The sequence below is a fragment of the Aquarana catesbeiana genome, linkage group LG04 (genome assembly GCF_042186555.1).
Source record: "Aquarana catesbeiana isolate 2022-GZ linkage group LG04, ASM4218655v1, whole genome shotgun sequence".
In the NCBI taxonomy this organism is placed as follows: Eukaryota; Metazoa; Chordata; class Amphibia; order Anura; family Ranidae; genus Aquarana; species Aquarana catesbeiana.
Window position 1 is genome coordinate 56555866 of NC_133327.1, and position 21321 is coordinate 56577186.

Sequence of the window (21321 nt, forward strand, 5' to 3'; positions counted from 1 at the left end):
GCCGGAGAGAGCGTCGTGTCAACATCTGGAGAAGAGAAGAGGGAAGAAGACAAGAAGCCCAGAAGTCCGGACCTCCGCTGGCAAGAGAGCTACCTGAAGACAGCGGAGGAGCCGACCGAAGAACTGGAACACCGGGAGAAGAGGCCGGAGAGAGCGGAGAAGAACCAACCAGACGCCGGGAGAAGAGGAACCGGAGGGACCCCCGAAGCCGGAGGAAGACCCCCCCGGAGCTGTTTAATAAATTATTTTAAAAACCTGTGTAGTGTGTTTTATTATTGACACTTTTTCCCTAGGTGAATGGGTAGGGGTACCATGTACCCCATACTCATTCACATAGGGTGGGGGGCCGGGATCTGGGGGCCCTCTTATTAAAGGGGGCTCCGGGATTCCGATAAGCCCCCCGCCCACAGACCCCGACAACCAATGGCCAGAGTTGTCGGGAAGAGGCCCTTGTCCTCATCAACATGGGGACAAGGTGCTTTGTGGTGGGGGGGCCCCCGCAGTGCACCCCCTCCCCCAAAGCACCCCCCCATGTTGAGGGCATGCGGCCTGGTACGGTTCAGGAGGGGAGCGCTCGCTCGTCCCCACCCCCTTTCCTGACCGGCCAGGCTGCGTGCTCGGATCGGGGTCTGGTATGGATTTTGGGGGGACCCCCACACCGGTTTTTCAGCGTAGGGGGTTCTCCTTGCAGTTCCATACCAGACCTAGGGGCCTGGGATGCGCCCCCGCGCTTGCCGCAATAGGAAAATTTGTTTTTCCTATTGCAGCGAGCGCGAGATGCAGTACCCTGCTCCTCCGTCGTATCTGGTCCGTCGGACCAGCATACAGACGAACAGGCTTTCCGTCAGGAACTGAGTCCGGCAGAGTTATGACGTAAAGATTTGAAGCAAGTTTCAAATCTAAAGTACGTCGGATTTCCGACCGAAACGGTCCGTCGGAAGTTCGATGGAGACCACACACGGTCGGATTGGTCCGGCGGCAACCGTCGGACTTTTGTAGCCGAAAAGTCCGACCGTGTGTACGCGGCATTAATCCTTTGGTTTGATCACAGCACTGTCAGGGTGGACTCCCAATCTTCCACCATAAATCAAAATGAAGAAACAATAGGACCGACGCTTGATGCAAATTTTTCTTTTACTTGAATATTCCAACGAACATACAAAACTTGAAAGTGCAAGCAACTGTACAGTATCAAGCATAAATCGCTCTTCATCAGGCTTCTCTGGCTGTGTGTGGGGAACCCAACATCATCTCTTTCTTTTACCCACACCCAACAAATTACCACACCTGTATACAATCTAATCATTACCATTAGTGATTAGCAAATCCCAAGGGTTTAACCCTCTCCATGTGAAACAAAAATATAAGTGACATTACAAATCCATAAACCGAAATATTTAAAAAAAAAAAAAAACAGACCCATAAGTCATAGACAGTATCATCTTAATCTTAAGCGTTATCCAGAAGTCAACGACATCTAGTGCCATCAAAAATTTACACTTATCAATCATTAATCAATCCAATTCGTAAAAATATAGTCTCAGATTCCTTAACCCATATAGACCAGTAATTGATTGGCCAATTTCTCAAATGGGAATTCATTCCATTGGATCTGAAAAAGATATAAAATATATATGTATCACATATCAGATCATTGAACTGCCCTGCATCTACAATCTATAGGAATAGATATAGATCATAGTCTCTATTCATACCACCCTGGTGTAGAGACTGTAATCTATTAATCCACCAAACCTCACGCTTCCTCAATTTCAAAATCCTGTCTCCCCCTCGTTTATCACGAGATATTTCCTCTAAAATCATAAACCGTAAATCGGTATCCTTGAGCCCCATTTCGGAGAAATTTAGTGACACAGGGAGACCTGGCTGTGGGTGTCGGATCGTACTATGATGTTGCGCTATACGATCCTTAATTTTCTGGGTTGTTTCCCCCACATAGATGAGATTGCAAGCGCACAAATGGATGTATACCACATAAGATATCTGACATGTAAAAAAACCATTAAGCATTATTTTACTTTTAGTTGTGGGATTAACAAAATGATTACCCTTGAGCATAAGATTGCATTGGATGCAATTAAGACATGGAAAACATCCATTTCTTTTCCTGCCCAGAAATGTAGTTTTCATTTCATGGGTATTCGATCTAAATTCAGATCGCACAAGGGAATCACGCAAAGTTTTATTCCGCCGATACGCTTTCATAGGAATTTGTTGAAATTCCTCTATCTGCGGATATGATCGCCTCAAGATTGGCCAATGTTTCCTCACTAGATCTTATCACTATAGCTGCGGAATTGAAAAATTAATGGTATCCTAGATTTGGTTGCTCTATATTTTTTGTAATTACATGTCTTAGCTGGCTTTAGGATCTTGTTCAGTTCATGTGTGATTAAACCATCCGGGTAGCCCCGCTCTCTAAACTTACAGCACATTTCTTCTAATCTATTGCCCCTGACCGTTGTATTGCTAACGATCCGTGTGACCCTAAGGAGCTGACTTCTAATGATAGAACCAAACACATGGGGGGGATGATAGCTATCAAATCTCAGGAGTTGGTTCCTATCCGTTGGTTTAGTGTATAGATCGGTCTCAATCTGTCCCTGTTCGTTATAAACTCGTATGTCCAAAAATGGAACCGAATCTCCACCCACCTGCATTTTAAATTGGATATCAGGGGAAGCACCATTAATCATTTCATCAAAGGCTTTCAGAGATTCAATGTTGCCCCGCCATACCGCAAAAATATCATCTATATAGCGCCACCAGGTGGCGCAATTCCTCTGGAAATTTTCATTGTTAAAAATGTATCTTTGCTCAAAATCATTCATGAATGAACATGAGTATGGCGGGGCAACATTGGAGCCCATCGCAACTCCGGTCAGCTGTACAAAATATTGATCCTTAAAAAGAAAATAGTTATTGCATAGAATGACATTAACAATTTTTCAAAAAGAGAAATCTGGGCTTCCACATATCCATGAAACTCTCTGATTAGACTGATTGCTGCTTCAATGCCTGCCTTCTGCGGGATCGATGTATATAAACGTATTACATCCCAAGTTACAAGGATCAAATCATCATGAATCTGTGGTAGCTCCCTGATTTTTGATAGAAAGTCATTAGAGTCCTTAATATAAGATTGGGTGTTTTTCACAAGGGGTGACAGTACTTTATCCAATAGTTTAGCTGTGGGAACAAAAATTGACTCTCTTCCTGACACGATCGGGCGTCCTGGTGGAGAATTACTGTTTTTATGGATCTTCGGTAATACATATAGAACAGGGATCCGTGTATGTGATGTTAACAAAAATTCAAATAAATCCTGTGAGATTAACCCCTCTTTGACTGCTGGTTTCAAAATGTTCTCTAGAATCTTTCTAATGCTCCATGTGGGATCCGAATGTATTTGTTTATACACCGTTTGATCATCCAATTGACGCTTACAGCGTCAGCGTTACAGCGTCAACATTTTGAAACCAGCAGTCAAAGAGGGGTTATTCTCACAGGATTTATTTGAATTTTTGTTACCATCACATACACGGATCCCTGTTCTATATGTATTACCGAACATCCATAAAGACAGTCATTCTCCACCAGGACGCCCGTGTCAGGAAGAGAGTCAATTTTTGTTCCCACAGCTAAACTATTGGATAAAGTACTGTCACCCCTTGTGAAAAACACCCAATCTTATATTAAGGGCTCTAATGACTTTCTATCAAAAATCAGGGAGCTACCACAGATTCATGATGATTTGATCCCTGTAACTTGGGATGTAATACGTTTATATACATCGATCCCGCAGAAGGCAGGCATTGAAGCAGCGATCAGTTTAATCAGAGAGTTTCATGGATATGCGGAAGCCCAGATTTCTCTTTTTGAAAAATTGTTAATGTCATTCTATGCAATAACTATTTTCTTTTTAAGGATCAATATTTTGTACAGCTGACCGGAGTTGCGATGGGCTCCAATGTTGCCCCGCCATACTCATGTTCATTCATGAATGATTTTGAGCAAAGATACATTTTTAACAATGAAAATTTCCAGAGGAATTGCGCCACCTGGTGGCGCTATATAGATGATATTTTTGCGGTATGGCGGGGCAACATTGAATCTCTGAAAGCCTTTGATGAAATGATTAATGGTGCTTCCCCTGATATCCAATTTAAAATGCAGGTGGGTGGAGATTCGGTTCCATTTTTGGACATACAAGTTTATAACGAACAGGGACAGATTGAGACCGATCTATACACTAAACCAACGGATAGGAACCAACTCCTGAGATTTGATAGCTATCATCCCCCCCATGTGTTTGGTTCTATCATTAGTAGTCAGCTCCTTAGGGTCACACGGATCGTTAGCAATACATCGGTCAGGGGCAATAGATTAGAAGAAATGTGCTGTAAGTTTAGAGAGCGGGGCTACCCGGATGGTTTAATCACACATGAACTGAACAAGATCCTAAAGCCAGCTAAGACATGTAATTACAAAAAATATAGAGCAACCAAATCTAGGATACCATTCATTTTTCAACTCCGCAGCTATAGTGATAAGATCTTTAATCTAGTGAGGAAACATTGGCCAATCTTGAGGCGATCATATCCGCAGATAGAGGAATTTCAACAAATTCCTATGAAAGCATATCGACGGAATAAAACTTTGCGTGATTCCCTTGTGCGATCTGAATTTAGATCAAATACCCATGAAATGAAAACTACATTTCTGGGCAGGAAAAGAAATGGATGTTTTCCATGTCTTAATTGCATCCAATGCAATCTTATGCTCAAGGGTAATCATTTTGTTCATCCCACAACTAAAAGTAAAATAATGCTTAATGGTTTTTTCACATGTCAGGCATCTTATGTGGTATACATCCTTTTGTGCCCTTGCAATCTCATCTATGTGGGGGAAACAACCCAGAAAATTAAGGATCGTATAGCGCAACATCATAGTACGATCCGACACCCACAGCCAGGTCTCCCTGTGTCAGGTCATTTCTCCGAAATGGGACACAAGGATACCGATTTACGGTTTATGATTTTAGAGGAAATATCTAATGATAAACGAGGGGCAGACAGGATTTTGAAATTGAGGAAGCGTGAGGTTTGGTGGATTAATAGTTTACAGTCTCTACACATGGGTGGTATGAATAGAGACTATGATCTATATCTATTCCTATAGATTGTAGATGCAGGGCAGTTCAATGATCTGATATGTGATACATATATATTTTATATCTTTTTTAGATCCAATGGAATGAATTCCCATTTGATAAATTGGCCAATCAATTACCGGTCTATATGGGTTAAGGAATCTGAGACTATATTGTTACGAATTGGATTGATTAATGATTGATAAGTGTGAATTTTTGATGGCACTAGATGTCGTTGACTTCTGGATAACGCTTAAGATTAAGATGATACTGTCTATGACTTATGGGTCTGTTTTTTTTTTTGTAAATATTTCGGTTTATGGATTTGTAATGTCACTTATATTTTTGTTTCACATGGAGAGGGTTAAACCCTTGGGATTTGCTAATCATTAACGGTAATGATTAGATTGTATACAGGTGTGGTAATTTGTTGGGTGTGGGTAAAAGAAAGCGATGATGTCGGGTTCCCCACACACAGCCAGAGAAGCCTGATGAAGAGCGATTTATGCTCAATACTGTGCAGTTGCTTGCACGTCTGCACTTTCAAGTTTTGTATGTTCGTTGGAATATTCAAGTAAAAGAAAAATTTGCATCAAGCATCAGTCCTATTGTTTCTTCATATATATATATATATATATATATATATATATATATATATATATATATATATTGTAGCGGGGTGCCTGTAAAACAGGTTAAAATTTACAGGAAAAGTGATTGATGGGGATATATGTTCCTCCACGGATTAGAATTGCAATCTAAGATAATTCCAGCAAAGTCTTCAGGGTAAAGAAGGATAGTTCTTTATCCTGTATTGGTAAAGTCTATTCCGGGGCTGGTTTTATTGGGAGTATGATAGAGATCCGGGTGGGACAGACTTCCAAGTCCGTGGACTGCAGTTTAGGGTTTTCTTTTCAGGTCTTGATTAAGGCAGCTGGTCCTAGCTCTGAGAGAGAGTGAGTGTGTCTCCATATGAGGAGACATCTAGGAGCATGGCTGCTCATCCTTGATGTTGGATTTAAAGTATTTGCGTTTGTAAGGACACTTACTACAAGATCAAGGACTGGTCAGTCTATGGACACACTAAGGCTCGGTAGAGCAGAAGTTTATTGTTGTTTGATTGCTGGAAGATCTGGTGCTTTGAGGGACCAGTACATGTAGCAGCAGTGCTGTTGAAGAGTAGCCAGGTGGGCTTGTTTATTCATTTGTGTCTGAATGAAGTTTAAACCCCTGCGTAGGATTCCTGAGTGGACTTTTGTTTCGTTTTTATTATTTAATAAACGTGGGCTACCAGGCCCTTAACTATAAACGCCTGTCTGATGTGGACTCACTACATGAAAACGCATCTACCACTGAGCTGAACAATCCCCCATGCCACAATATATATATATACACACAGTATCTCACAAAAGTAAATACACCCCTCACATTTTTGTAAATATTTTATTATATCTTTTCATGTGACAACACTGAAGAAATGACACTTTGCTACAATGTAAAGTAGTAAGTGTACAGCTTGTATAGCAGTGTAAATTTGCTGTTCCCTCAAAATAACTCAACACACAGCCATTATCCATTGTCTAAACCGCTGGCAACAAAAGTGAGTACACCCCTAAGTCTTTGTGACAGGTCTCCCTGCCGAGCTCAGTGTGGGGGGGGGGAGAATCCGCAGTCCTGTGACAGCTCTCTGTGTGAGGATGATTTTGCACAGAGAGCTGTTACCCATCACCCCACAAAGTACACCAAGCACCACTGATATACCCCTGTCCCTATACACATTTCAGTGTCCCAATAAAAAATCTGTCTGTCCCCCATCACTTCCAACACCAAATAAACACTGAAACACTGATAAACACTGGTCAGCCTGTCAGTGCTCAGACCATACGCTGCACACTGCATGAAAATGGTCTGCATCACTGTCGTCCAAGAAGGAAACCTCTTCTAAAGATGGTGCACAAGAAAGCCCACAAACAGTTTTCTGAAGACAAGTACACTAAGGACATGGATTACTGGAACCATGTCCTGTGGTCTGATGAGACCAAGATAAACTTATTTGGTTCAGATGCGTCAAGCATGTGTGGCAGAAACCAGGTGAGGAGTACAAAGACAAGTGTGTCTTGCCTACAGTCAAGCATGGTGGTGGGAGTTTCATGGTCTGGGGCTGCATGAGTGCTGCCAGCACTAGGGAGCTACAGTTCATTGAGGGAACCATGAATGCCAACATGTACTTTTGACATACTGAAGCAGAGCATGACACCCTCTCTTCAAAGACTGGGCCTCAGGGCAGTATTTCAACATAACAACCCTAAACACACCTCCAGCACGACCACTGCCTCGCTAAAGAAGCTGAGTGTAAAGGTTTGGATTGACCAAGCATGTCTGCAGACCTAAACCCTATTGAGCATCTGTGGGGCATCCTCAAATGGAAGGTGGAGAAAAGCAAGGTCTCCAACATCCACTAGCTTGGTGATGTTGTCATGGAGTGGAAGAGGACTCCAGTGGCACTCTGTGAAGCTCTGGTGAACTCCATGCCCAAGAGGGTTAAGGCAGTGCTGGAGAATAATGGTGGCCACACAAAATATTGACAATTTGGGCCCAATTTGGACATTTACACTTAAGGGTGTACTCACTTTTGTTGCCAGCGGTTTAGACATCAATGGCTGTGTGTTGAGTTATTTTGATGGGGCAGCAAATTTACACTGTTATACAAGCTGTACACTCACTACTTTACATTGTAGCAAAGTGTCATTTCTTTAGTGTTGTCACATGAAAAGATATAATAAAATATTAACAAAAATGTGGGGGGTGTACTCAGTTTTGTGAGCTTGTGTGTGTGTGTGTGTGTGTGTGTGTGTGTGTATGTGTATATATGTGTGTGTGTGTATATATATATATATATATATATATATATATATATATATATATATATATTTTTTTTTTTAAATAAAATTTTTAATTTTTTTAAATAGAATGCGCCAAAGATAAAAATCATCATCTCAGCACTAATGAAACAGCACTAGAAATATTCAGTGCAAGCTGTGGCAATCAAAAACCACTTAAAAAGTACATTTGCAACCTCAGTGCACTATGTATTATACACGCCTCTGTAACACATATACAGCATGACACCATATCATAAATTGATACATTAATAACATCATATTAATAAATAATACATAATAATGACATATAACAGTTATATCATTTCCAATGTACCGGAGACACTTCCCTGCACCATGACAATGCAGCCGAGAGATAATCCTACTGCTATGTCATATTAAACATAAGGACCTTATATACAACATATACTTTTAAAATGACATTTGCAATAAAAACTATAATTGTAATTTTACCTGTGATTTAACAGATATACAGAAACACCCATCATATAAAAAAACTTTAAAAATTCATAAACAAATTCTAAAAAATTAGACCAACATGATATCAGTAAAAAAAGGCCCTAGTGAACCTGCAATAATATTTCATACATGGTTTACACCAGGTTAATAACCAGATTTTCTTACTCTATGTTGAAATATTTTATACGCAATATGGAATATTAAACGTACTAAATTACATCTATAAATTCTATAAGAAGCCTAATGTGGTTAAAGATAAAATCAATCCTCAAGCCACATAAGGCCTCAGGTTCTATCCCAGGCTACATTTTTTTAAATTAATAAACAGTATTACTCTATGCCAGTTCCCCTTTTTTCTTGCATGATGCACTTCATGAATTACCCTATGGAAAAATGTATCTAATCCGGGGACAGGAGTCGTTTTCAAGTCTCAGGTAATTATAGGCTTTAATGCCTGTTGCAATTGCATCGTGCTTGGAGGTATCTAAGGATTGGAGATCATCTTATAGTGTATGGTGATACAAGGCCCGTATATCACTTATTTTTGGTGAGTTTATTACCAACGGGGATTATCCGTGCATGAGGTGTTGGTGATGGTATCCAGATGAGGAAGCTTATTTCTTTCTGCTAAGGGGATACGGAGCACCATTTATACTATAAGAATCTTATATGGACTTTCTCCTTTTACGGCATACTGACTGATTTTTAGGTGGTTTTTGATTGCCACAGCTTGCACTGAATATTTCTATTATTCTTCTAGCGCTGTTAGTGCTGAGATGACTATTCTGTTTTTTATCTTTGGCGCATTTTATTAATTGTGTATGTTTATAATAGCTGCTATTGTGCATTGATCTGATTTTGTCCATTAGAGCGCTTGGATCAGTGACACCTGGTGCTACTGATTATTTATATGTATATATATATATATATATATATATATATATATATATATATATATATATGTAATGACACCCCGAGTATGAAGGGGGTTAAAGTCGTTTAAGACATTCCATTTTCATACACAAAGGCAGCTACCGAACACTTCAATCAGGTGAACAAGGAACTCATACAAATAATTCTCCCCCAAATACGAGACAAGGCTCTGTCTTGAGGTTCAAGCAGGAATCAACTCCTTTATTATCACACATGGACACAACAGATAAAATTACTCAGAGACTCTTTCCCCCCACCCTTGGGAAAGAGGGTGGGTTAAACTGTCCAATGACAATAGACACACAGGTCAGGTGTGTTCAAACTTCTCATCAGTAAACAGTCTTATCAGCAGGGGGCTGCTGGAGTAACCCCCTCCCTCCATAGAGATAAACATCCCATAATATCAGACATAATAGAACATTGGAATACAGCCACACCCCAAACATCACAGCAAATAGTACAAAACATAATGAGACAGCACACATTATATATACATATATACAGCATTGAGTCTGACTAGCACAGATCATAGTGGGGTTCTCATTCACCTCGTGTCCCTATTAGTGACTCCCATCACAGTGGCAAATCCAGGGTCCCCAGAGTCTGTGTGTCTGGGGGACATGGACCTGAATCTAAAGTAATGCCACCTCCAGGGTCCCCTGGCATACAGCTCACAACGAGCACCATTCCCCCAAATGCCAGGGCCCATAATCAGTAGGCAAGAGGCTTGCATTCAGTCCCCTCCAAAAGCCTCTGTCCCGGCTAGGTCTGTCACATTTCTCCCCTTTCGGCAGGAGACTAACACAGGAGAAGACCCCAGACGGGTTGTCTCCGATGTTAGTCAGTAGTTCCAGTCCTCTAATGCAGGGATCCACACAGTACTCCAAACAAATTGTTACAAACAGAGTATTACTCACCCAGCCAACCTCTGCCTCTCTCAGAGAACATGCCCGTCGCTGGGGAGAGGCCTGGACTGGCCCTTCTCCCTGGAGTCCTTTCAGCCGCTGGAGAGAAGACAGGGTGACTGAGCTCACTCCATCATGCTGTTGGGGATCTGGGCCGACTACCCAGCATCCCTGGGTTATACAGGTGGAGACTGAAGCCCCATCCACCCTTACAGGGAATTCGTCCTCTGTTAGTTGAGGGCAGAGGCCAGCAGCACTCTGCCCTGTTCCAGCCCCTCTGCTGGAAACCCCACACCATCTGCTCCGGCTAACTGTTGGGGAGGGAGGCCGACTGCCCCGGCTCCATGGAACTCTGTAGTTGTTGCCGGTGCTGGGCAGAGGTTGCTAGCACTCTGCCCGGTTGCCAGCGCTTCAGCTGGGTTGGTGTCATCATTCTGGGGTGCGGTCTGCTGTTGGAACTCCCTTTCACTGGTATTGTCTCCCAGGTGCACGAACCCTTGTTGGGGAGGGAAAATGGTTGCTTCTCCTCCCTGCATCTCTGAAATCCACTGGGAAGTGATTTCCACCTTCTCACCATGAGCCTCCGGAACTGCCACAGGTGTGGGGCAGAGGTCTTGGACCCTCTGTCTGGTGACCAGCGCCTCAGCTGGGGAAGTTCCTTGCAACTCCACAGATACTGCTGTTGGTACTGGGCAGAGCACACTGAAGTTTGGCTCTGATACCAGCTCTTCTGCTGGAGGCTCATCAGGTTGTTCTTCCTCAGCAGAAAAGTCTATCAAATCCCCTGTCTCTGAAACTGGTGTCTGGGGATAAAGGTTCACCATCTCCTGTCCGTGGAACCCAGAAGATGCTATCAGTGCTGGGCAGAGGTTAGCAGAACTCTGCCCTGTTGTCAGCACTTCAGCTTTTGGGATGGCAATCTCCAGATTTTCCACTGCTGATTCTTCTGCCAAGATTTTGGAGTTGTCAACTGGTATTTCCTGATAGTCCCAGGCAAAGGGAGTCTAGCAGCTGTCTGTAGGCGATCTCCAGCTCCCATTTCTGAATGGCCAGAATCTCCAAATCTTCCTGTGCCCAGTGCCCTTCCAAGACATTCAGTCTTCGCTCTCTGTGCTCCATTATTTCCTCCAAACGCCACTGCCGATCACTCCCAAAGTCAGGGTCCCTGGACAGCCTCCAATACAACAATCCCTAGTTGTGAGTAATGTCTTACAATAGACCTTTAATGCAACAAACATTCTGTGTGTGAGAGACAGCTAGGAGTTATGGTGGGTGTGTCTGGGGATAAGTTTCCTGTATTGTAAACAGGTGATAATAATAACTGTTAACTATGATCTATTCAAATATCTCTCTCGTCTATACTTTGCAGGGAACTCACGTAATTCCATTACTATATTCTGTCCTACGAGACAAAGATCATTTTGAGAAGCCGGAAGACTTTTACCCTCAGCATTTTCTGGGCTCCGAGGGAAACTTTGTTACTAATGAAGCTTTTATACCATTTTCTGCAGGTGAGTAAACCAAAGGAAGGAACTATAAACTTTATGACAGTGACCAAAACAGGGACAGACAAAGTCAGCAGAGGTCACCAATGGAAAGATTACAAATGGGACCACAATGAATAATTTCATACTGACCAGTTTTATGAAATGGAAAGATGGGGAACTTATAGGTCAAAAATGTTAAAGGGTCAGTCTATCCCAAAGTGATATTTGACCAAGCCTAGAGGGCTTGGTTTTTGGATACTCTACTAGTGAGAATTCCTTGCCCTCCTAAAAAAGTCTTGGGTTATCCCTTTTCAATGCATGTCCTGTGATGTGGCCAAAATAGGTCAGCCACGTTCTAATGCCGCGTACACGCGACTGGACTTTCCGTCAGAATAGACTCTGATGGTCTTTCCGGCGGAGTTCCGCTGAAACGGACCTGCCTACACATGATCAGACTAAAGTCCGATCGTTTAGAACGCAATTACGTACGTCGGGACTAGAAAAAGGAAGTTCAATAGCCAGTAGCCAATAGCTGCCCTTGTGTCGTTTTTGGTCCGTCGGAATAGCATACAGCATTCCCAATAGGAACTGATTCCGTCGAAAAGATTTCAAACGTTCTATTTCTAGATTTGTCAGAATTTTCAAAAGAAAAAGTCTGATGAAGCCCACACACGATCGGAATGTCCGATGGAATGATTCCGTTGGACCTTTTCTGTCGGAAAGTCCGGTCGTGTGTACGTGGCATAAGAGTACTCATCCTAACTGCATCTCACTCTCACATCTGCTTGTCTTTGACAAGCATAAACTACAGGAGATTGTTGTAACAGTACTTTTTATTGATTTGTGGTGACAAAAAAGATCTGTCAATATTGGTTGGAGGAGCATAGTACCCCATTGGGGCTCTAACAGTGCAGTGCACAAACACCTACAATATTGGAAAGGATATAGAGATGATGCATGAAGAGTTTGCTAAGCAAATTTCAGCATGTGCCCCGACTTCATCTAGACAGGCACAGAGATGGAAAGATGTCTATCCTACAGCTGTAGAAGGTAATATTCTTCTTTAGTCATTAATTTCATAATGATTTTATACTTTGTTTCTTTTCCAAGGTAAAAGAAGTTGTGCTGGAGAGACACTGGCTAAAATGGAACTGTTCCTCTTCTTTACAACACTGCTGCAAAATTTTACCTTTCAGGCTCCACCTGGAGCAAAACTGGACCTCTCTGGTGCTGTTGGCTTCACAAACCCTCCACTGAAGCATGAGATCTGTGCAATTCCTCGTAATTAAAATGAACTGGTAGTAAATATATGAAAAATAATTGTGGACTGGGTTTTATCCTTTCTGAAAGTGAACCTTTTTTTATATGTAGAAGTGGAGTGGAAAGTTTGCATATAGCGTTCAAAGGCACCTTTAGAAAATTGCATGTATGTTAGCAACATTTAATAAGATGAAATAAATTAAGTATGAAAGTTAACAATTACTTAATAAACATAGTGATGAGCTGAATGCCACAGGTTAAAATTCAGGGTAAGTTTGGCTACCGAATCCAAACCCCATTAAAATGTTTGGGTGCCAAATCTTTGAAATAAGCAATGGCCATTTTCTGGGCTAATAGCAAGTGATTGTCAAATAAAGGGCATGTTGAACTGTGTAGTGCCCTGGGGGATATAGAGAGATGCAAAAGAAATTTAAAAAAAATTATCATTTAGCATTAAAAAAACACAATTCCTTTAAATTATATGCATGGGGGTGCCTCAAAGCTGTACTCGATTTGACTGAACATTGCCATTGTTATGGACATCATCAGTGACACTGTGTTGTGGTATAACATAAATTGCATGTATAGTTATACAATCCCTGGCAAAAAGTATGGAATCACCACTCTTGGAAAATGTTCATTCAATTGTTTAATTGTGTAGAAAAATAAATAATCACAGACATGCCTTAAAAAATTTTCATTTAACATTCCAACCTTCTGGCTTTAAGAAACAGTTAAAAAAAGAAAAAAAGAAAGAAAACTGTAGTCAGTTGCAACTGTTTTTGCAGATCAAGCAGAGGAAAAAAATATGGAATCACTCAAATCTGAGGAAAATATTATGGAATCACCACGTACTTTGCAGTTCTAAAACAAACATCTGCATTACATTACATCCTGAAAAATTATGTCATCATCAACTAACGTCCTTTCAATTGATGGAATAAGAAACGTGTCCAAAATCTCAATATAGACTTGTGCATTTATTGAAGATTTAATGACCGTTCTCTCCCCCGTACCTTTACCTGACATGCAACCCATCAATGATTGTGGAAATTTGTATGTTTTCTTCAGGCATTTGTCTTCACACATTTCATTGGAACTCAACCAAACAAAAATTCCAGCATCATCACCCTGCCCAATGCAGATTTGTAATTTATCCCTGAATATCACTTTCATCCAGTCATCCACAGTCCATGATTGCTTTTCTTTATCCCACTGTAACCGTGTTTTTTTCTGTTTAGGTGGTAATGATGGTTTGCATTAGTACAAATCAAATGGGAAGGTTGTTAAAGGGAAGTGTACTGGTAGACCAAGGAAGACATCAAAGCGTCAAAAAAAGTAAAAGCGTAGAAAACTGAAAGTAATATGCCTTGAAAACAAAATACAGAACAAAACAAATGAGGAAGAAATGGTCAGAAACTGGAGTCAATGTCTGTGATCGAACTGTAAGACATCACCTAAAGGAAATGGGATTTACATACAGAAAAGCCAAATGAAAACAAACAAAAACACGGTTACACTGGGCTAAAGAAAAGCAATCATGGACTGTGGATGACTGGATGAAAGTGATATTCAGGGATGAATTACAAATCTGCATTGGGCAGGGTGAGGATGCTGGAATTTTTGTTTGGTGCCGTTCCAATGAAATGTATGAAGACGACTGCCTGAAGAAAACATACAAATTTCCACAATCATTGATGATATGGGGTTGCATGTCAGGTAAAGGTACGGGGGAGATGACGGTCATTAAATCTTCAATAAATGTACGTTTATATTGAGATTTTGGACACTTTTCTTATTCCATCAATTGAAAAGACGTTAGTTAATGATGACATCATTTTTCAGGATGTAATGTAATGCAGATGTTTGTTTTAGAACTGCAAAGTACGTGGTGATTCCATAATATTTTCCTCAGATTTGAGTGATTCCATATTTTTTTCCTCTGCTTGATCTGCAAAAACAGTTGCAATTGACTACAGTTTTCTTTCTTTTTTTCTTTTTTTTAAGTGTTTCTTAAAGCCAGAAGGTTGGAATGTTAAATGAAAATAGTTTTTGAGGCATGTCTGTGATTATTTATTTTTCTACACAATTAAACAATTAAATGAACATTTTCCAAGAGTGGTGATTGCATACTTTTTGCCAGGGGTTGTATAGTTTACTTTTAAAATATTCACTGGCTTACATACAGCCACAGCAACACAAAATAATTGGTTTCCACTCAAGAAAAAATCTTTATTAGGTAGCATTTTCAAAGACAGTGTTATTTTGTGTAGCAGTGATAGACCATAATTGAGTGCTGGAAGTAGTAGAAAGAATCTAGCTGAAGTCTATACAGTACTTTGAAAAAAAAAAAGCTAATGCTATCAACTTTGTACTAATTGCCAAACAATGTCAAAACAAATCATATAGCATCATTTGTGATCACCTTTTTTCCGTACCACATTGGGTTGACATTTTGTTAAATGTTGTACACAATACAGAGTGCACTAAAAACAAAACAAAACCACAAACCTAAATTTCAGATATTAGGCAGTTGTGCCATGTTTCAGAGGCAAATTGCCAAACATATGGCATAGTGGCTGGAAAGTATTTAGGCTGTTTGTTTGGGGCCAAGGGCAGCAATGTAAGCAAAAGAGATATGTTAATATTTTTCAAGGATAACAGAGTATGATATTTCAAACACAGAACTCATAAATATATATATATATATATATATATATATATATATATATATATATATATATATATATATATATATATATATATATATATAAATATGAGTGTCACAGCAAAGGGTCTGAATACTTAGGACCATGTGATATCTATCTATCTATCTATACTGTATATATATATATATATATATATATATATATATATATATATATATATATATATACTGTATATATATATATATATATATACTGTATATATATATATATATAGTAGATATATAGATATATATATCTAGATATATATCTAGATATATATATATCTATCTATATCTATCTATATATATATATATATATCTATATATATATATAGATAGATATAGATAGATATATATATCTATATATCTATATATATATATATAGATATATATCTATATATCTATATATATATATATATATATATATATATATATATATATATATATATATATATATGTGTATATATATATATATATATATATATATACAGTGTAGATAGATAGATAGATATCACATGGTCCTAAGTATTCAGACCCTTTGCTGTGACACTCATATATTTAACTCAGGTGCTGTCCGTTTCTTCTGATCATCCATGAGATGTTCTACACCTTCATTTGAGTCCATCTGTGTTTGATTATACTGATTGGACTTGATTAGGAAAGCCACACACCTGTCTATATAAGACCTTACAGCTCACAGTGCATGTCAGAGCAAATGAGAATCATGAGGTCAAAGGAACTGCCTGAAGAGCTCAGAGACAGAATTGTGACAAGGCACAGATCTGGCCAAGGCTACAAAAAAAAAATTCTGCTGCACTTAAGGTTCCTAAAAGCACAGTGGCCTCTATAATGCTTAAATGGATGATGTTTGGGACAACCAGAACCCTTCCTTATCAGGGGAGAAGAGCCTTGGTGAGAGAGGTAAAGAAGAACCCAAAGATCACTGTGGCTGAGCTCCAGAGATGCAGTGGGGAGATGGGAGAAAGTTGTAGAAAGTCAACCATCGTTACAGCCCTCCACCAGTCGGGGCTTTATGGCAGAGTGGCCCGACAGAAGCCTCTCCTCAGTGCAAGACACATGAAAGCCCGCATGGAGTTTGCTAAAAAAAAACACCTGAAGGACTCCAAGATGGTGAGAAATAAGATTCTCTGGTCTGATGAGACCAAGATAGAACTTTTTGGCCTTAATTCTAAGTGGTATGTGTGGAGAAAACCAGGCACTGCTCATCACCTGTCCAATACAGTCCCAACAGTGAAGCATGGTGGTGGCAGCATCATGCTGTGGGAGTGTTTTTCAGCTGCAGGGACAGGACGACTGGTTTCAATCGAGGGAAAGATGAATGCGGCCAAGTACAGGGATATCCTGGATGAAAACCTTCTCCAGAGTACTCAGGACCTCATACTGGGCGCTGAAGGTTTATCTTCCGACAAGATAATGACCCTAAGCACACAGCTAAAATAATGAAGGAATGGCTTCACAACAACTACGTGACTGTTCTTGAATGGTCCATCCAGAGCCCTGACTTAAACCCAATGGAGCATCTCTGGAGAGACCTAAAAATGGCTGTCCACCAACGTTTACCATCCAACCTGACAGAACTGGAGAGGATCTGCAAGGAGCAATAGCAGAGGATCCCCAAATCCAGGTGTGAAAAACTTGTTGCATCTTTCCCAAAAAGATTCATGGCTGTATTAGATCAAAAGGGTGCTTCTACTAAATACTGAGCAAAGGGTCTGAATACTTAGGACCATGTGATATTTCAGTTTTTCTTTTTTAATAAATCTGCAAAAATGTCAACAATTCTGTGTTTTTCTGTCAATATGGGGTGCTGTGTGTACATTAATGAGGAAAAAAATGAACTTAAATGATTTTAGCAAATGGCTGCAATATAACAAAGAGTGAAAAATGTAAGGGGTCTGAATACTTTCCGTCCCCACTGTATATATATATATATTTATATCTAATTATATTCTGTGCAGGCATTTGTACTTTGCCACTATGTTAGAGGAGATGAGGTATATTTTATTGTGAAATAAACTTCATTTTATTATGTGACAACTATTATGCCATGTTATGAGAGCAGGCAGATTTCATCTAGAATAAACAAATACACTAGCAGTGTTTTTTATCTGAGACTGAAGACCAAAAAATGTGTACAAATTTGCAGTTGACTTTTTTGAGACTTCTTAGCAGACTGCTATTTCAGAGGGAGAAAGCAGGTACATTTCCTGTATAAAAAATCAGTTATTGTTTACTTTTATAAAACTGAAGACTGAAGATTTGTACTGATTTGAAGCACCCATTTTAAGCCTGTATTGCACAGATAGCAATTATTGAGGGAGAGATGAAGCAGATTGCATCTTTCTTTGTGAGACTGAAGGTGAAAAAATGTTACATATTTGCATCACAGCTATTAGGCCTTTTGAACCAGGCCACAATTTCAGATTAAGGGCCTGTTCACACCACATGCAGTCCAGTGCGTTTTTTTTCTGCATTAATAATGCATGGATAGTAGGTGATATGGTTTTCAACGGCGTGGTTCACACCAGTGCGGTCAGTTTCAGTGTGTTCCAGAAAAAAGTAGAACATGCTGCATTTTTTCTGAACTGTACTGGAGCACGGTAAAACACATCAAAACGCACTGAAACGCACCCAAAATGCACTGGAACACTCATTTCTTTATTTAAGGTGAAGAAAAAAGAGCTGGAATGCATTAAAATGCATTAAAACTGCATATGCAGAAAAGCATCCAGACTGCGTTTCTATGGTGTGCACTGGCCCTAATTGAGCAGGCATTTTACATTCATAAATTAAAAATTTGTATTATTTTGTTTAAAATTGGAAATTATTAAGTATTTTTAGGTAAGCCACAATTTGAACAATTGAGTTTGCATATTTCATCTATAAATTAGATGTTTTGTTTTTAGTGAAAAGATAAACATTGTTCAGATTTGCAACACATCTTTGAGGCCCTGATTGGATAGGCTGGGATTTATGTGGGAGAGTGTAAGCAGATTGCATTTTGAAATAAAAAATGGGTTCTGTTTTCAAGACTAAAGGACACATTTGCTGCAGAGCATTTAATCCTCTTCTGACAGATTGCCATTTCTGAGGGAGTAAGAAACAAAATTACAGTTGGAAATAAATTGTTAGGGTTTTTTTCAGACCTAATGAAGATCGTATATTTTAACAGAAAAGCTGCTTTTGTTTGCTTGTTTTGAGAGACCAATAAAGGACTATTCACTTTTACAAGCAGCTGTGACTATGTGTCCCCTATGACCACCAGTACACAGGAGGGAGCACTGATAAAAGATGGGCCATTGAGGCCAATGGGTAACTTCACCACTCCAGGCTTTCCTAATCATTGTTGGAGCACTCCCTTCTCTTCCCTGCAGCTGATACAGGGAATCACGTGACTGGACCAGGCTGAAAATAGGAAAGTATATACAGTATCTCACAAAAGTGAGTACACCCCTCACATTTTTGTAAATATTTTATTATATCTTTTCATGTGACAACACTGAAGAAATGACACTTTGCTACAATGTAAAGTAGTGAGTGTACAGCTTGTATAACAGTGTAAATTTGCTGTCCCCTCAAAATAACTCAACACACAGCTATTAATGTCTAAACCGCTGGCAACAAAAGCGAGTATACCCCTAAGTGAAAATGTCCAAATTGGGCCCAAAGTGTCAATAATATGTGTGGCCACCATTGTTTTGCAGCACCGTCTTAACCCTCCTGGGCATGGAGTTCACAAGAGCTTCACAGGTTGCCACTGGAGTCCTCTTCCACTGCTCCATGACGACATCATGGAGCTGATGGATGTTAGAGACCTCGCGCTCCTCCACCTTCCGTTTGAGGATGCCCCACAGATGCTCAACAGGGTTTAGGTCTGGAGATATGCTTGGCCAGTCCATCACCTTCACCCTCAGCTTCTTTAGCAAGGCAGTGGTCGTCTTGGAGGTGTGTTTGGGGTTGTTATGTTGGAATACTACCCTGCGGCCCAGTCTCTGAAGGGAGGGAATCATGCTCTTCAGTATGTCACGTGTTGGCATTCATGGTTTCCTCAATGAACTGTAGCTCCCCAGTGCCAGTATTCTATCATATTGTGCCCTCTGTCGAAAAGTGTGCAGTACGGAAGGCCACTCCAGCTGATTTCCCATTTAGTTGGCGTGACGTTACCATAGCGCATGCACACATTGTAGGTGGCATTTTTAGATGGGAGATACCATTTGACAGGCATAATTAAAAGCTATGCAAACAGCGGAGGGAGACCGTAGATATCCGATTGTGCCTCGCTGTTGCAGGGTAGGTTTTGTCTGTGTTGCAGGGCAGGTTTTGTCTGTGTTGCAACCCGCCCTTAGACACAGGCAAAACCTGCCATTCAACACAGAAAACCCGCCCTGGAGCACACTGTAAACCTGCCTGTAAAACAGTGAGGCACAATCTGACATCTACGGTCTCCCTTTGCTGTTTGCATAGCTTTTAATTATGCCCATAAAATGGTATCTCCCATCGAAAAATGCCTCTTACGGTGTGCGCATGCGTTATAGTGATGTCACGCCAGCTGTTCGAGAAATCAGCTGGAGTGGCCTTCCGTACTGCGCATGCGTGGGCACTTTTCGATGGAGGGCACTATTCGATAGAACACCGGCAGCACTCATGCAGCCCCAGACCATGACACTCCCACCACCATGCTTGACTGTAGGCAAGACACACTTGTCTTTGTACTCCTCACCTGGTTGCCGCCACACACGCTTGACACCATCTGAACCAAATAAGTTTATCTTGGTCTCATCAGACCACAGGACATGATTCCAGATATCCATGTCCTTAGTCTGCTTGTCTTAAGCAAACTGTTTGAAGGCTTTCTTGTGCATCATCTTTAGAAGAGGCTTCCTTCTGGGACGACAGCCATGCAGACCAACTTGATGCAGTGTGCGGCGTATTTACACTGTTTTATAAGCTGTAAACTCACTACTTTACATTGTAGCAAAGTGTAATTTCTTTAGGGTTGTCACATGAAAAGATATGATAAAATATTTACAAAAATGTGAGGGGTGTACTCACTTTTGTGAGCTACTGTACATCTTTTAGGTTAGTTAGCATAGGTGTTAGGAGGGGGAGGGATACTTTTAAGGATAGTTAGATGTAAACTGGAATTCCACTTCAAGTTGTGAAAAATGTTCAAAACTGACACCTGCAGGCTGTTTAATATCCTCTGTCTCTTCATAGAACTGAAGATCTCCAGTCTTCCAACAGCTTGCATTGCTTGATATGTCCAGATCTCTAAACCCTTTCCCCCAGATGGAACAGATATCTTTCCTGAATAGATCTGCAGCTTCCTGTACTTGTAGTTGACAGGCAGAGTGGGATCCTTAACAGCATGTTCAACTAATATTTTCACATCAATGGAAAAGGAGACAGGAAACATTTCTTGGGATGATGTAAAATGTGTAGGACCTTCCTCAGGGTCAAGAGCTTGCTGGCCTAT

The 21321-nt window shown here is 40.4% G+C and overlaps 1 protein-coding gene across 1 annotated transcript in view; it reads left to right on the forward strand.

Moving 5' to 3' along the window:
• LOC141139275 (cytochrome P450 2K4-like) overlaps positions 1-14041 on the forward strand; it is a 68950-nt gene extending 54909 nt beyond the window's left edge. The window contains exons 9-10 of the mRNA XM_073625231.1: positions 11740-11881; positions 12968-14041. Of these exons, the coding sequence (XP_073481332.1) occupies positions 11740-11881; positions 12968-13146 (321 nt within the window). The 3' untranslated portion in view covers positions 13147-14041. The remainder of the gene's footprint in view (positions 1-11739; positions 11882-12967) is intronic.
• The last annotated feature ends 7280 nt before the right edge of the window (positions 14042-21321 follow it).